General features: G+C 41.5%; 1 protein-coding gene across 1 annotated transcript in view; it reads left to right on the top strand.

Annotated features, from left to right (window-relative positions):
• LOC311200228 (protein argonaute-1) overlaps positions 1-8,979 on the top strand; it is a gene marked incomplete at its 5' end in the record, with an annotated part of 57,103 nt that extends 48,124 nt beyond the window's left edge. The window contains 13 exons of the mRNA XM_084274425.1: positions 481-568; positions 714-861; positions 1,158-1,277; positions 1,744-1,866; positions 2,016-2,149; positions 2,600-2,784; positions 3,027-3,186; positions 4,246-4,336; positions 5,174-5,368; positions 5,714-5,848; positions 6,412-6,513; positions 7,176-7,375; positions 7,970-8,979. Of these exons, the coding sequence (XP_084130551.1) occupies positions 481-568; positions 714-861; positions 1,158-1,277; positions 1,744-1,866; positions 2,016-2,149; positions 2,600-2,784; positions 3,027-3,186; positions 4,246-4,336; positions 5,174-5,368; positions 5,714-5,848; positions 6,412-6,513; positions 7,176-7,375; positions 7,970-8,078 (1,790 nt within the window). The 3' untranslated portion in view covers positions 8,079-8,979. The remainder of the gene's footprint in view (positions 1-480; positions 569-713; positions 862-1,157; positions 1,278-1,743; positions 1,867-2,015; positions 2,150-2,599; positions 2,785-3,026; positions 3,187-4,245; positions 4,337-5,173; positions 5,369-5,713; positions 5,849-6,411; positions 6,514-7,175; positions 7,376-7,969) is intronic.
• Positions 8,980-16,684: the final 7,705 nt, after the last annotated feature.

Raw genomic sequence — 16,684 nt, 5'->3', positions numbered from 1 at the left:
GTTAAACTTGGTCAGTGAAACTAAAGAAAATTACAGGCTGAATGTGGACACAAAGCTGAGGTGGAAAATGAACAATAAGGTAGAAATCTGGTTTTGCTCTTTTAATTTCAATTACCTTGGAATTTCTAGTTTTGAGAGGTATGCAGCATTGAGGAGAACAAAAGAACATGGTGAAAACAGCCGCCCATGTCTGAGATTAGTCACATGCCTGTTAAATGAAACTGCTACAAGACATTCAGGTGACATTGAACATTAGATATTATGCATTATGATTTGTTTTCTTGGATAGTACCTGATTAGTCAGAAATCAAATTATAATGAAAGCAAAATGTTTAGAGAAGAATACTTGTGATGTTGTGCTGTTTGATGCTGACCATCAAAGCTGTTGGATTAGAACATGTTCTGTTGTATGAAACCTCGCAGCTCCTCTGCAGGTTTTTAGGTAGCTGTGACATCAGGTTTTTTGGTACTTTTATGCAGGTCTGAAGGTAGAAGTGACTCACTGTGGAACGATGAGAAGGAAGTACCGTGTTTGTAATGTAACAAGAAGGCCTGCAAGTCATCAAACGTAAGATGCTTTTTGTTAGAGCATACAGTGTGCGATAGCTTAACATTGAGTGTGTAACAGGACCTAGTAATCTGCCTGTTCTGAGGATGTTATTACTTGCTAACTAATATTTCTGTACATTTTATTTAAATATCTGTATTTTCAGCTTTCCTTTACAGTTAGAAAATGGCCAGACTGTGGAGAGAACAGTAGCACAGTATTTCAGAGAGAAATACAACCTCCAGCTGAAATATCCTCACCTTCCTTGCCTACAAGTGGGACAGGAACAGAAACACACCTACCTGCCTTTAGAAGTAATTAACTTATTCTGATAAATCAGTTTGTTATTGGTAGGCTGTATCATTTTGGAAAAGAAGTCATGCTCTCTGCGATGCAGCCTGTTGATGTATTTACATGTTCATGGCTTTATTTCACTAGAGATTATCTACATTTTAAAAGTGCTTTAAAGTTTAGAGCTATGAGGAGGAAATGCACAGCTTTTTCAGCACACTGGTGGGGGGTTGTGGTGGTAGTGTACGATTGTGCACAGGCAGTATGGTGGGATCTGACTGCTCTGATTGCGTATCAATGCTTCTGATTTCCCTTTAAGGTATGTAACATTGTAGCTGGCCAGCGGTGTATCAAGAAGCTGACGGACAATCAGACATCGACTATGATAAAGGCCACAGCGAGATCTGCTCCAGATAGGCAAGAGGAAATAAGCCGATTGGTTAGTTCTGGAATTTCAGTTCACTGTGATGCTGGACCAGACAATGTTAATGCAAAGACTTCTTCTATGACTAGCCTAGTCTTTTCACTCCTTCCTTCTAGCCCTTTAACTTAATCAACTTTAATGACTTTTAAAATAGCATTTATTTTAAATAGCTTGCAGCAATAGCATGAGTGCAGCTGTATGGCCGCCTGTGCTCTCTAAATGTACAGCTACTTCTGAGTAGGAGGTATTGGAACTACTCAGGACTAGTCATAGTTCAGTGTTTTGCTCTGTTGGATCCTTGGGGTTTTTAAGTAAGTTTGTGAAATGAGCTTGAGCTTCAGTACCCAAACTCATGAAGTATTTTTCTTTTCCTTGATTCCTTTCAATATTTGAACACAGCTTGTTTGGGTTTTGTTTTATCGGTTTTTTATATGACACATATCTAGACACTGCTGTAATATGGAAAAACCTCCTCTTCCAGGTGAGAAGTGCAAATTATGATGCAGATCCATTTGTTCAAGAGTTCCAGTTCAAAGTCCGGGATGAGATGGCCCACGTGACGGGACGCGTGCTCCCAGCTCCAATGCTGCAGTATGGAGGACGGGTGAGGCTCTTCCTTTTCCTTTTGTCTCTGTTTTGAAGAGCAGTTACTGACTATTACAGTCAGTTCAGAGGTCGGGAGCAGAGTTTGAATGGCATAGCCTTTTTCTTCTTTTCCAGTCACTTGAATATCTGTTTCTTCTGTTTCCACAGAATCGGACGGTGGCAACTCCAAGCCATGGAGTATGGGACATGCGAGGGAAGCAGTTCCACACCGGTGTTGAAATCAAAATGTGGGCTATAGCTTGCTTTGCAACGCAGAGACAATGCAGAGAAGAAATACTGAAGTAAGGCATGTCAGAGTTTAGGCTTTGCACTGTTCTCTTAGTGAAGCCATCTTAGTGAAAGCATGAACATAGTCTCGAAACAAGTGTTTTACCTAGTTTTAATCATCTTTAGAAGTTAGGGAGAGAATCCAAGCTGGTTTGCTTTCGTGTTGGAAGCTGCAGTGAAGACACTGTCCCTGGGTACACTGTGGGGTCTCAGTCCTGCAATGTTGCTGCTCTCTATCTAGTTACTTCTGGCATCTTGAATGAAATACTAATGGAGTGTAAACTTTTTTGTTCCCTCTCCGTTCTGGCCTATGATGTTTCAAAGGCCTCCATGCAATGAATGCTTTGAAATGCTGTTTGGAATCGGCTTCATTTAAGTAACACAGTCATTCTGTCCCCTCCTGCTTCAGTGGTTGGTTGTTATTGGGACTGAGGAAATTCAAAAAGCCTTCTTCTTGTCTTTAGGGGTTTCACAGACCAGCTGCGCAAGATCTCCAAAGACGCAGGGATGCCCATCCAAGGCCAGCCCTGCTTCTGTAAATACGCCCAGGGTGCAGACAGCGTGGAGCCCATGTTTCGACACCTCAAGAACACCTATTCGGGGCTCCAGCTCATCATTGTCATCCTGCCAGGGAAAACACCAGTGTATGGTAAGGGAATATCTCTGTCTTTACCTGTTTGGACAAGTGTCATCCTGAGGAATCTGCTGCCCAGCCAGGACCATTCTTCAGACATTAGAAACCATCATTTTGTCTGAAATTAAAATTAATTGAAAGCAGATGTGAGCATGCAGATAATTTGGAAGTTACTTTTCAGTATTTTGCTGTGATTTAAGCTAAGATCAGAATGCAGTAATAATCTCAAATGCTGTATCCTAACGTTTGCTTCTCAGCGGAGGTGAAGCGTGTGGGAGATACGTTGTTGGGAATGGCCACACAGTGTGTTCAAGTCAAGAACGTCATTAAAACATCTCCACAGACCCTATCAAATCTGTGCCTGAAGATTAATGTCAAACTAGGAGGAATCAACAACATCCTTGTACCTCATCAACGGTAAGACACTTTGTGTTGGCTGATGTGGCTTTTGTTGCAACAGATGTGCTGGATACTTATCACCCAAAATTTAAGTGTGGCCTAGTTTAAAGTTGAAATATTCTTCTGATCATGATATGTGGCATTGGAAGTAGAATTAAATTTCTTCTGCATGGGCTTTGAGGAGTAATAGGCCTGTGAGTTAGCTGTTAAGCCAAGGTTATTTACACAATTGATCATTTTGGCTATCCTATCCAAAACCAAGACAGTGCTTTTAGTAATAATAGAAGTATACTGGAGGCATCTTAATTCTCTCACTTGCACAGGCTGGTTAGTTCAGCTGACACTTGTCCTTGGCTGCTCTCTGTGCTCTGTTTGTAAGTGTGTTCCAGTTGCTTTCATGCCTCCAGTGAGAAGGTTTGCAAAGTCCAACCAGTATGTGCTCCTAGCTTTCTCACACGGATCATTCTGGAGAAGCACAAGTCTTGCTGTCCTGATGACTAGAAATTCAGACTGGAACCTTTACCAGAGCATCCCTTTGAGTGAGAGCATGCATAACATAAGGTAGCAAGCCAGAAGAGCTTGGAGTCGTAAGAATTCTTTCCTGAGAATTCCTGAGAGCAGCAAAGCAGAGTTTCAGTGTGAAACAGTGGTACATTTGAAGGCGCTGGGAGACCATCCTGCTGTTAAATCCTGCAAGCCAGAAGAATGTCTGTGGTGTTTGTTTCATGGCTGCTGCAGTGCCAAAGTGGGGCTTAGCTGGGCTCCAAGCACTAGTGTAATCACCCTGTAGAGTGGCAGTTCCTGTCCAAAGCTGTCTGTGCTGTTCAGGTGCAGCTCGGTGGCTTTTCTCCTCTGGAATCACACCACAGGTAAATGGCAGTGTATTTTGGAATGGCTGGTTTCAAAGTTCACATCTTGTGCACAAAGATTGTCATTGTTTGGCTTTGGCCAGAGTGCTTGATAAGAAGACTCCTCTGTGCCACCTAGCTGAAATAGAAACAAAACCCCGTATTGAGCAATGACCTTGCACCAACTGTTCAGCTACAAGTGTGACTTAGCCCTTTTTTCTTTTTGAAGACCTTCTGTGTTCCAGCAGCCAGTGATCTTTTTGGGAGCTGATGTCACTCACCCTCCTGCTGGAGATGGAAAGAAGCCTTCCATAGCTGCTGTAAGTTGTATTAAATTAGCAGTGTTTTTTTTTCATCTTAGGTAAATGTTAGAACAATAAATGCAACTCTTAGGCTATGTCTGTGTCATATATCTTTCAGGGCTTACACCAGTTTTTTGTATACATTTCCAATATTACTAAATGTCTTTAAAAGAACACCACTGCCTGATATGTTGGACTGTTTTCCTCACTTTTTATTTTTTAAATGAAGGTAAAATGGCAGCCACATTAAACAATGCATTTCTGCAAAAATGTTCTAAAGGAAATACTGCAGCTTTGTGATGTAGGAAATAATAACTTTGTATTTTGCAGAAGAAAAATGTAATTAAAGGCCCAGCTTGGCAGGAATGTTTTTGATCCTTCCTACTTTCTGTTTTGGTACAGTTCAGGAGATAAAGGGGGTGGTCAGATGCTTGGTCACTCCCTTTCTATTTTGTTCCCTTGGTTTTTTTAGTTGGCATTGATTACAATTCCAGAAACTGCATCCTTGTTTAAAGTAACTAAGCAAAACAAAGTGTTTCTCTGTGTAAAAGGTGAGAAAACTTCCAAGAACAAGTCTGTATCTGGGTTATAAGAATATGCATTAGTGTGCTGAGAATACAGGGGACTTCTGTTCTGCAGATGCGTTTCAGGATGCTGGAGGGAATTTTAACACCTTTTAGAGAGAGGTATAAACCTGTACCTACTACAAGTTCCAGTTAACCATGTTACTCTGGTTCTTGTTTTAATATAAGCATCTTTTGCTCAAAACCTGCTGCTCTTGGCTTTTGTGTTGTTTTTTTGGTTTGGTATGAGAATTGATTGTAAAGCTTCTACTCATGTCATGTTCCCCTGAAGGTTGTAGGTAGTATGGATGCTCATCCAAGCCGGTACTGTGCCACGGTGAGAGTTCAGCGACCCCGGCAGGAAATCATCCAAGATCTGGCCTCCATGGTGAGAGAGCTTCTCATCCAGTTCTACAAGTCAACACGGTTCAAGCCCACACGTATCATCTTCTACAGGGACGGGGTCTCTGAGGGGCAGTTTCGACAGGTTGGTTCGTTTGTGGATCTCTAATGACTGTGCTAATAAGTTATAACTCCACTTCTTGTATTTGAATAGCTGTATTGTTTGAGTTGGTTACATTTACACCAAGATACCACAAAATAGAGAGCTTTAGGGAGGGAATTTTTTAAGCATATTGGGTAAGAAAAGTTGCAAATCTCCTTTCCTGTCTGGTAAGGAGAGATCTTAGAACAACATCTTCCCAACCACTTGCTAAGATTGCTTATTGTGTGGTAAAGCTGCACTTAGTATTAATTACAAACCATTTACTAGGTGTTGTGTGTAGAATATGATGGAAGTAAAGCCTAAACTATTCTGTTTTTCTGCTTGTAGGTTTTGTATTATGAACTGCTAGCCATTAGAGAAGCCTGCATCAGTTTGGAAAAAGATTACCAGCCTGGAATAACCTATATTGTGGTGCAGAAGCGACATCACACGCGATTGTTCTGTGCTGACAGAACAGAAAGGGTAATAATCAGAAGCCTTATGTGAAAAGGTTGATGTCAAGCACTTGAGTTCCTGGAGAAAATATTAGCATGGGCTTTTCTGTCAGTTTTCTTGTCTTCACTTTCAGGGAAGAGCTTGAATTGCTAAGCACAAAACATGGTCCTAAATTGAAAAAAATCATTGACCTGCAGTATGTTAAAAATCCCCATCGGGCTTTGTCATGTTACTTACGGGTACTGGTCAGTGAGCTGTAGCCAAGATTCATGTAACTACATCAACTGTGATGGAAGAAACTGTTCTGGAGTGAGTTGGTCCAAACTCAAGCCGACAATTTGAAATACAAATGTATGTGCAGCTCTTCTCTTTGAGAGTGAAGTTCTGAAGGCTCAGTGTTGTCTGCTCAGAGCACCCCACGCAGACGCCTTGTCAGCATTTGGGGCTGCTGTGTTTAGCTGCTCCAGGCAGTCCCGAGCCAGTTAGTTTGTTGAAATCTTGCATTTGTTGAATAGAAACTTGTATTTTGAATTACAGTTGAGATATATAAACTGTTGTTAGCTGCACTTCTTAACAAGATCTTTTCTTAGGTTGGACGAAGTGGCAACATTCCAGCTGGAACAACTGTAGATACAGACATTACACATCCATATGAGTTTGATTTTTACCTCTGTAGCCATGCTGGAATACAGGTATGATTGTTTCTCTGTAAGTAAAAGTGAATTTAGGACTGGACTGGGTGTTCAGTACTGGTTAGTGAAGGAGACATGCAGTGAAAGTCAGTGTGTGTCTGGGGGTAACATTGGCACAGGGACTGACATGTGAAAGTAATTCAGTGCAGTGCCAGGGAGCAACACAACTCTTGGGCCTGCAGGAAGGGTGACGTTGTGTGGAAGTAAGGCAGCGTGTGTTTTGGTGCAGAGCTCTATAGGTAACTTCTGAAATACTGGAACCATTTTCAGCATTCATACTTTAAGTTAGAGTGCTAGGGAATTGGAAAGTGTTAAAAGCAGCAGTTGTTTCTCTAGGAAATGTGTCTGGCTGAGAAATGATTTCAACTGAAGGTCGTTAAGAGGTGGTGTGATCATGGTTTAGTCATGTTGGGAGCAGGTTTTGATCATTGGGGGTTATCTGGAAGGCATGGGAGGTTTTTTCCAAGCACGAGTAATTAAGAGTAACATAATAATGTGTTAGACTTATTAATCTTTAAATGCATTTAGGGCTGAAAGACTGACTTTTCTTTGGCTTCTCTCGTGTAGGAGTCCAGACTAAGTAGTCTGGCCCTTTCTGAACTTAATCTGACTTGATTTTATGGCAAAACCCGATAAGTTAATTGATCTTCCCTTCTTCTTAGGGTACCAGCCGTCCCTCACACTATCATGTTTTGTGGGATGATAACTGTTTTACTGCAGATGAACTTCAGCTGCTGACTTACCAGCTCTGCCACACATATGTGCGCTGTACACGATCGGTTTCTATACCTGCACCAGCGTATTATGCTCACCTGGTAGCATTCAGAGCACGATACCATCTTGTGGACAAAGAACATGACAGGTAAATGAAAACACGTGCTTAAGTTTTTGTCCCCCCTGGTCTTTGCTCCATTGTCAGGCATGAGCCATCTGACTGTAGATAATTACTGCTCATTTTGCAGTCAATTTTTGTTACCTCTGGGATTAGTCTTAAGATAATCACTCCTGACAGCTGCTGCTCAGTATCAGACAAGAGTGGGTTGGTGGATTCTACTGAATAACACTCAGATTAAAAGAATTAAGTTGATCTTAATAAAGTATTCTGCCACTACCTTGACGTGGTCTGAGGGAATCAAGCCACGCATTTAGTTTCTTTGCTTCAGAATTAAGAGTGGTCTTGAATGAAGAAAATGTTCAGTGCCTTCCACTTACTAACTCTGCTTTGTACGTCAGAAGCATCTTATAACCTTGGTATAATCAGTGTGTTTGTAACTGGCTTATTTTTAGATGAACAGACTGAGCAGCTGAGGTAAAGGGATTTCTCAAAAGCCTTGAGGTTGCTGAGTGAACAGACAAGTAGAGTTTTCTCAGGTCCTGTCGCTGTTGCCCTCTTAAACGCTTTTGATCCGAATTGATGGCATTTACAGCCCTGCTTGTGTCTCTCCTGTTCTCCTAGTGCTGAAGGAAGCCATGTTTCAGGACAGAGCAATGGGAGAGACCCGCAGGCCCTCGCGAAGGCTGTACAGATTCACCAAGACACCTTACGCACGATGTACTTCGCTTAAGTCAATAAAACGGGAGCATACTCACTGAAAGGAAGAACTGAAAAATAAGCCACATACAATGTATGTTTCCAGTGGGGTTGGTTTATGGGGTGTGCCTCCGATCGTGCTGGAGTTGACACTGTGCAGGGGCGAGAGGCTAACCCTTAAATTGACACAAGGAAGATTGTTTACTTCATCGAGGAACACAGCACTATTATGCAATATGAAACCAGCCAACCGCTTTTTTGGTGCGGTCTCCTGTAGGAAGCACCGCCATCCTTTTGGTTTTTCCTTTTATTTTTCCTTTAATTTCTTGTAGTTTAACCCTCTTATGCCTTTACCTCAAGTTGCTCGGCAGCACAACTATCTTTGCAAAAAAAAAAAAGTAGAAATAATAATAATAATACAATAAAAAGATCAATAGTGGGAAAAAAAAAAACAAACCAAAACCAAACCAGACAACCAAACCACCTTTCTAGGAGCAATCCCAGTGATTGTTTTGGGGAAGGAAGTGTGCAAAAAAATGGAGGTTTTTTTCTTTTTACCCCGCTGCATTGAGGAATCTTTCTCTCAATATTGCCATCAAGCATTCGAATGTGAACATATCCCAGTGCATTTGAATGTACAGCACTAGTTAGAGAAAAAATTGAGGAGGAGTGGGGAAGATGTTTTGCACACTTAACCCCATAATTTGAACATAATTTAGCCAACTGCTGCCTTTGTGTCTTTTCTTCACAGCTTTGGAGTTCTCAGCTCCAATAGTTCCCTTTTCAAAAGCAAAGAAGCTAGTGGTGTTATGTGCAGGCAGTAGTGACCCAAAACTCTTCTTGCTCCCTGGTGAACTTACTAAAGCTGCTGTTTTACCTAGTCCAAAAGTTTCAATTTTTTTCCTATCTGGCAAGTTAAATATGTTGAAGCTTCAGGTGAGATCAGTTGTCCCAAGTTTTATGGGATTGCATCTAGTTAAAACACCAGAACTGAAACTTTAGAGCTAAAGGTCTTTTTGGAAAAAAGAAAAATGCTAGTTTACTTGCTGCCTCTCACACCTTAATGTGATTTCATACATATGTGTTTTTTGAAGTTTAGCTTCCTTTTTGTTTCTTTTATATTTATTAGAGTAATAATAATGCTTTAATTTAATTATTACAGAACATATGGTCAACATCAACTTTTATTTTTTAGAAATGTAACCATGTTTATTTTTAAAAAGAAAAAAACTGACAACTTGTTTTGCTATCTTTTAGTGCAATAAGCGTTCTAAAGGAAAACTGTGTCCATTGAGCTGTACTAAAGCAGTGTTTGTACCACTAACTGTGGATGAATGGACACCTCCATGATTTTAAAAGGACAAAGTAAAAGCCTTAATTTTGAAAGGAAAGTTTTATAGTCAGAAGGAATCTCGAATTTTCCTTTTTTAAATCAAAAAATAGCAAAAAAAAATTGCTTCTAGAGTTCTGCGAGCTTTACTTCTTGTCACTGCAGTATTTTGATTTAACAAAGGAACTGGCCACATTTTTGGCTTTGAAATGTGGAGGATATTTGAATTAAATGGAAAGGGGTTTTTTATTAAGATCTGAGTTTTTACATGCTTAGTTAAATCTATTTGACATCAGTAAAATGTCTGGAACTAATAAAAAAAATTTTTAGGCTTTTTTCCTCTTTGATAATGACTTTCCTTTTAAAATTAAGTTCTTGGTAACTTCATTTCACTTTGCAAATAAAGAGGGCTGGGATAGTTCTAACATGTTAAATCGCTGAAATGTGAATCAAATTACTGGGACTCTTTCATTCCACTTTAAAGGTAAAACAATATTTAAGATGTCAGATGAGCATTTATTCAACGAGGGGACTGGGGAGTTTTGCACTTTGTAAACTCGTGAACTGCATTTTTGACTGTTTTTACTTGCACTGGTTCATAGTATATATACTGCAGATCGTTTGTATGGGCATTGCTGTTATCCCAGCCCTTCTGAACTCCACGTGCTCTCCACATGAAAACCAGTGGGTTGGTTTAAGTAGCTTATCTCCTGTCATTCTCATGAAATCTGCTCTTTGCCAATATATTGTATTTTGAGCCTAAAATCTGAGCCCGTTTTGCTTCAACAGGCATGACTCTTCCCCCAGTTTGGGTTTTTTTTCTGCCAGAAAACAAAGTACTGTATCTTGTGCATCTGTATATCGTATTGAAATGTCAGTAGTGCTGTTCACCACACTGTCTCAAAGAGCTTTACTAAGCAGGTAGTGTACATGGGTATTTTATCTCCTGATACCAAGGAAGGTAGTGTAAAAAGACTAACTCTGCAAAGTCACAGTTGCACTGGAAATAGTTGTAATGGTGGGCAGTTAGTGAGCAGCTTGGGGGTCCCCAGAGAGGAGTGTGTGTGTGTGTAAGGAGGGCGATCAGGGGAGTCTCAGCAGACCCTGACCTCGCCGAGAGTGAGTCCCTGGGGTCCTTGGTCAGCTGCACCCGCAGAGCAGGACTGGCCCAGCCACGCTCTTCGACTTCTCAATGTGCTTACCTTCAGCTAACCCTGCTGCAGGGAGGTTGGTCTGACTACAGCAGTTGGGCAAGTTGGTTTCCACTGGTTTTCCTGGTCTGTGACCAGTCCGTTTTCTCTCAGAAGTACTCTCGCTATAGCAGTTCTGTTTATAAAAGGTTCAGGTTAGGCTTTTTACAGAAAATGGATTTAAAATAAGAGATTTTTTTTCTTTTTAAAAAGAGACTATTTTGCAATTTGATTTCTGGCATTCAGAAAAAACCTCATTTTTAAAAAGTCTTTTAATGCTCCTTTCAAAGACACTGTACGCTTCTCATCCTGCCTGCGCTCACTATGATTTTGAGAATCTTTCTTGCTTGCTACTTTCACCAAAAAAAACACCCAAACCCTAAAGAAATTTCATTGGGAAAGTGACTCCAATCGTGTATCCAGCTTGCATTTAACCTGGTTTTCATGTGAAGAGTATTTGGAAGTTTTAATCTCTTGTCTTGGTTTTGCAAATATCTACGTAAAGTGCCGATACTTATTTGTATTACGATATCAAGTTACTGGCGTTGTGAGGGCCACACATTTATGATGCTGTAGCTGCTATATTTATTTAAATGGAGATGGACAATTACTGCACTAAGGAATGAGGAGAAAAGCAAGGAATCAAGGTTAGTTAGATATCTTGTTTTTTTCAAAAGAGAATTAATGGTGTGAAATATCAAGTGTAACAAAGGGTGCTGTCATTTTAACTGAGATTAAATAGCCAGATATTCTTCCTTTGTTTAAAAACATATATATTTTGATGTTTGCAGTTTGGGGGTGGGGGGTCGGGATAAATGGTACCTCATCTGTGGTGGCAGTTTCCAGTATATTTTCAGAGTATATGGATTTCTTTTATTTTTGTACCTGCTCTCCTTTAAAAAGAAAAAAAAAATAATAATAATCTCAAATGTTACGTGCTGTTTGGGGAAACCTTGAGTGACGTACCAGACCCCCTCTCCTGCCGGGAGCTGTCTGTATTTAGTCCAAAGAGGGATGCGGGCAAAGGCTGACAGTTGTACTTTGCAGACGTGCCGCCCTCCTGTATACGCCTGTCTAGAGAAACAGTTCCTGTCTCCTAGGACGCTGTACCAGTCTGACTGTACCGAGACCTCACTTGTACTTAACGAGTGCCACTAATTGCTTCCATAGTGGGAGCACGCACAGGGCCCCCCGGCGCAGGGCTGGGGAAGGAGCAGCCTTATGGTACCAGCCGTGTGACCCTGGTACCGTGCCGAGAGTGGGAACCAGTCCCAGGGGCTGGCGGCAGCGCTTCACGTAACCCAGCTGAAAGCCTTGCCCAAACCTGCCATCTAGCCGCTGGTCGATCCAGATTTGGAGAGGAGTAGAGTGCTTTTGTAGTTGAGACGTTAAACATGCAACATCTGCTAACAGAATCACTGACTTCACTGTAAGTAGCTTCCCCCCCCTCCCATGTAGGGCACTTCAGCTGTGGCCATTTTACTCAGGATCGCTGGATTACTGTTAAATGTGTCATCTGGTTAAACGTGTCCAAGAGTTACTCTGATGGGCTTTGTTCTGGCATCCTTTTGGAAGTTTGCTTGGCCGTAGAAATGGTTTTCAGGAGTAAAGTGGGTTTCTGGAAGTTGTCAGTCAAATTATTTCAAGATGTTACCGGTCCTAAACTCTTCACTTCTTTATTTTTGTCCTATAAAACGCTCAACATGATACCAGATAAGTCATCATCTGTACAAATCCCAGCTGCAAATAACTGGTTTTCTGTTAGTCTTGAAGTCCACTCCGGTGAAATTCCAAGCTCAGCCTACACTTAAAAAAGCTTGAGGCCTTCTTTTATTGTTTTTTTAATGCTTTCTTCATATCTTGTCCTCTTTTTTTTTTTTATATTTTCCCAGTTTTGTGAACTGAGGGTTTAGAACCTTTGCTCAAAGCACTTTTACAACCAAGGAATCAAAAGCTCGGATTATGTACGTTGAAACTATATGAAATTCAGATCGCTATTTCTAAATGGCTGTCATAGTCTCTGGTCATGCCAGGCAGATGCTCTGTCCCATTCAGTGCTGTGGAGTTCTGTGGCTGCTACTTGGCAGGTTGATGGGATCCAGTGAATTCCATAGGGATGTCAAAGGGAAAGATTCCTGTCTGTCTTTTCTACCCAAAGATGGTACTTTAGATCGATATGGGGTATTAGGATATCTGTTTTTATTTCAGCACCTGGTTAAATCAAACTTCACTTGGCCAATTTGCTCGTCTTTTTTTGTAAACCTGAAAAAAAATAGTGGTTGGGGCTTGAGCTAGTCGGTGCTTTCTGCTAGTAGAACTACTTGGAGTAGTTGAAGTATGAATGAGATGGGTACAGGATCTGACATTTTACCTCCCTAGCCAAGGTCTCAAGAATCCTGATCTCTAGAACACTAAATGAAAACCAAATTGTTGTCCCTGAGTAGGCAAAGGTGTGTGTGGAGGGGAGGGAGTTGCAGGGGAGAGGCGTGCGAGGGGAAGCACCAAAACATCAGTGTTCCAGAAACAGGGGTGGTGATGGAGAGACTCCATCCTCTTTCCACCCCACATGCCCTGGCCTTTTCCAGTCCCGTCTGAGGTACCCCCTCACCTGACACGGGTAGTTAACGTAGGGTCCTTTCAAAACAAATCAGTTCCACTCGGAGGGATTTTTATTTTTTTTAAGCAAGACAGTCCTCAGAAAGTGCCTTTTTAGAAGATGGTGCTGTAGATTTTTATTTTCCAGTTGTACGTGGCTGAAAATTTAGGATAAATTATTGAAAATGCCAAGTGTTTGATGGTATCTTTCAGGTACTTTCAAGCATCAGCTTTGAGTCAGGACCAAGAATAACCAGGAAGGTGTTTTCATGTGGAGGGAGAGGCATTGAGGAGCGATCACCAAATTCAGCTGGTAGGCTGGAACCAGGTTAGATTGAGTCGATGCAATTTACCTCTTTGCATTGAGGGGGTTTGGGGAGGGTGGGGGTGGGGGGGTAAGAGGAGCAACAGCACGGGACTCTTGAGGCGATGTAATTAGCACTGAAAGGGAATCCATAGCTAATGAAGGGTGTCATCTCTTAGTTGTAGCAAGCTCCCAAAGATGAAGTAAGACGAAAGGCGCCTGGCGACTTGCAAGAGGGTCAGTCCTGCTGCGAGCAGAACTCCTGTGACTTGGGTGGTCAGAGGAGCGATGGGCACGTATCGGCCAGGCTTCTAATTCCTACCTGGGAGTTTTGAGACCCGGGGTGGGAACAGCTTGGTGGGGCAGGGGATGCTCCCTTGCTTGACAGCTTGAAGAGAGTGTCGGGTCCACAGCGAGTTTGGTGAGCATTCCTCCGGTCAGGAAAAGCTGTAGAGTAGACTATTAAACACTGCACCTCAGTAACCTTGTAATGCTGCATAAAGTAATAATAATAGCAAAGTTCTGCTTTGATTACACTGTAATGTGCTTGCACATGCCTGCAAAAAATACACACTTAACTTTCATTTTTGTAACGGTCTTAATAGCAGTTATCAGACTTTTTCTTTTTATGATGAACCTTGTCCATTACTGTGGTGTTTCTGTGTATTTATTGGTGATCTGTGTGCAGCTCATAGGTCTGTGTGTCTGGTCTGTGTGTTGCTTTTAACACTTATTTTTTAGGTGGGAGAAGTTTCTGAATGTTTTGGTTTTCTTCTCTGAAGTTAGCTTACCTAGTCATGTTTGAAAGGAGACTGAATAAACAGCCTGACAGACAGACTACTTCAATTGGTACCTTGTTTCTTTCAAACTAAAGCGACTTTGTGTTATTTGAATTACTGTTGATACAGTATTGGGCATTTAAGACGTAGAATTAACTTGATGTCAGTCAGGATGTTTTTGAATATCAGGAGCCTAAGTGCAAAACTCCCACTTTTAATTGCAAGTGGTACCTGTGCAGGAACATGTTCGTGTCCAGCAGAGCTTTTCAACACCCATTCGTTTGGACATGACCGATGAAATGTTTGAGGTCTGGGGTCCCAGAGCAGGGCAGAGACCCTTGCTTGGAGCTGCCCACACCTCTTTGTTGTAAGGGACGCTGTCGGATCTACACACGATACAGCACTCCCGCTTATGCCGCCCACAGAGGCTGTAAATCAAGTATCTTCTTGCTGTGTAGATTTCTTCTCATTCAAGTTAGAGAAATGATGTTCCATGTAGTTTGCTACAACTCTCTTGTCTTACTACAGTGCCCAATGCCACTTTGTTGGTATTTAAGCTTGCAATGATGTTAAATTATTTTATATTCCCAGTTTCTTAATGTTGTTAGGCTAGGATTTAGAGAGCGGTTTTTTCAGTCTAAATTCTGAGCCAAAACTATGTCCCCTGTCCCTTTTAGTAGTAGGTGTTTTTATCTTTTAGACTAAAAAGGGCCAAAAACCTGCACCATCAGCTTGTTTGCAGCAATACTCTCCATCTCTTCCCTTGCCTATCAACCAGTTTATTTTCTATCCATGTTTAGCTAATACTGAAGCAGTTGAGATTTATCTGCCTCTTCTTTCCATCAAAAGAAAGTAAATGGACTTGTGTCTGGTGATGCTGGTTTCTGTTGGGCATAGATCTCTTCCTAGAAGTCTTGCCATGGTGGTGGTGAGCTGTAGCATACGTGGGTTTAATTACAGTAGAGATGTTCTCCATGTTGCGTTTATTGGAGGATGCATGATGTTTTAAAGTATCCAATTTAAATACGAGCTAATACACCGCTGAAGATGTAGACTATTAACAATAACAAACCAAACAACAAACCAAACCAGAAAACCCAACAGCACAGTGCACATGGATTGTTTTAACTCATCATCCTTCCTGGCAGAGTTTGAGACTAAGGATTTGTTGTAATTGATGCTACTCATAGTAAATCATGCTGGGATTAATCCTAAAACTCAGCTGCCTCAGCGATGTGTTTTATGAAGAGAAGTGGTGACGAGTGTGCTTTTACACCAATAGTGGAAAGCTTTAAAGACTCAAGGAAGGGACTTGTCATATTGAAAAAGCTGGCTATACTGAAATAATCTCATGCTGCTAGAGCCTCGTGAGCCTCTATCTCTGCATCCGCTGTTTACCCAAAAATACCCCACATGACTACTTCAAAAACTAATACATGAGGGGAAATATTTTTAAGAGTGCCTGTTCACCTCCTGAAAGGACCGTGCTGAGAAGCAGGTGGCAGTGCCTGTAACAGCTCTGTAGTTAAATCAAACTGCCTGGGTTTTGTATCTTAACCTTGAAGCTACCTTACATGGTTCAGAACAGATACAAGCTCCAGTAGCTCGGTGCTATTTGAAACAATGGAGCCTAGGGGGTTTATGAGCAATATCTGACCCCTCCATAAACCACAGATGCTCTGATAGTTTGCTGGTTGCGATTTTCACACACAGTTCACGTTGAAGTGTGCCTGGCTACCAAGAGAAACAGCAGCAGGCAGTTGTAGAGTTAATTTTGCTGTAGCACTACAGTTGCTCTGCTCTTCCTCAGCTCTTACCTACCTCCCTGTTCCCTTAGGCAGGATCTCGGTCCTTCCACTGCCTATCTAGGATTAGCTGTAGCTGTGCGGAAGGTGAATCGGCTCTGGATGTGGGAGGTGGGGTGATGAGATGGTGTTGAATGAAGCTGCCTGTAGAGATACAGGACTTGGTAGGAGTTGGGTGGATGTCAGGTAAGCTGTGGTCAGCTCGAGCCCTTCAGGGAAATTGATGGGAACGTCAAACAGTAGCTTAGGTGTCCTGAACTGTTTGTGTCAGACTTGAACTCGTTGAGAACAAGCATGTGCCTTTTTCTGATCAAGAAGCAAAGTTGGAAAAACTTGTGTTTGCATCAGTAGTACCGTTAGTATTTTTCTTAAACTGTTTTTAAAGCTTGAAGTCCTTGGTTGGAATGGAGTTGGTTTTGTGTTGATTTACTTCAAGTGAGCCCTGAATTATTTGTGAATTAGAGCTACCCAGAGAGGAGAAGCCTTTAAAATAAGTGGTTTCTGGAGAGTAATGTCATCAAATAAAAATACTTCCTGATAGACTTGCAATTTTTTAAATACAGTTTAACCTTGATGTTTCTCTATTTAATGAGAATCATTAATTCTGCCTTTATTTGAATGTTGCCTGTCCAATAAT

This window comes from Gallinula chloropus (assembly GCF_964237585.1).
Source record: "Gallinula chloropus genome assembly, chromosome: 22".
Lineage (NCBI taxonomy): Eukaryota > Metazoa > Chordata > Aves > Gruiformes > Rallidae > Gallinula > Gallinula chloropus.
Note: the sequence above shows the minus strand (reverse complement) of the source record. Positions and strands in the feature narration are given on the sequence as shown.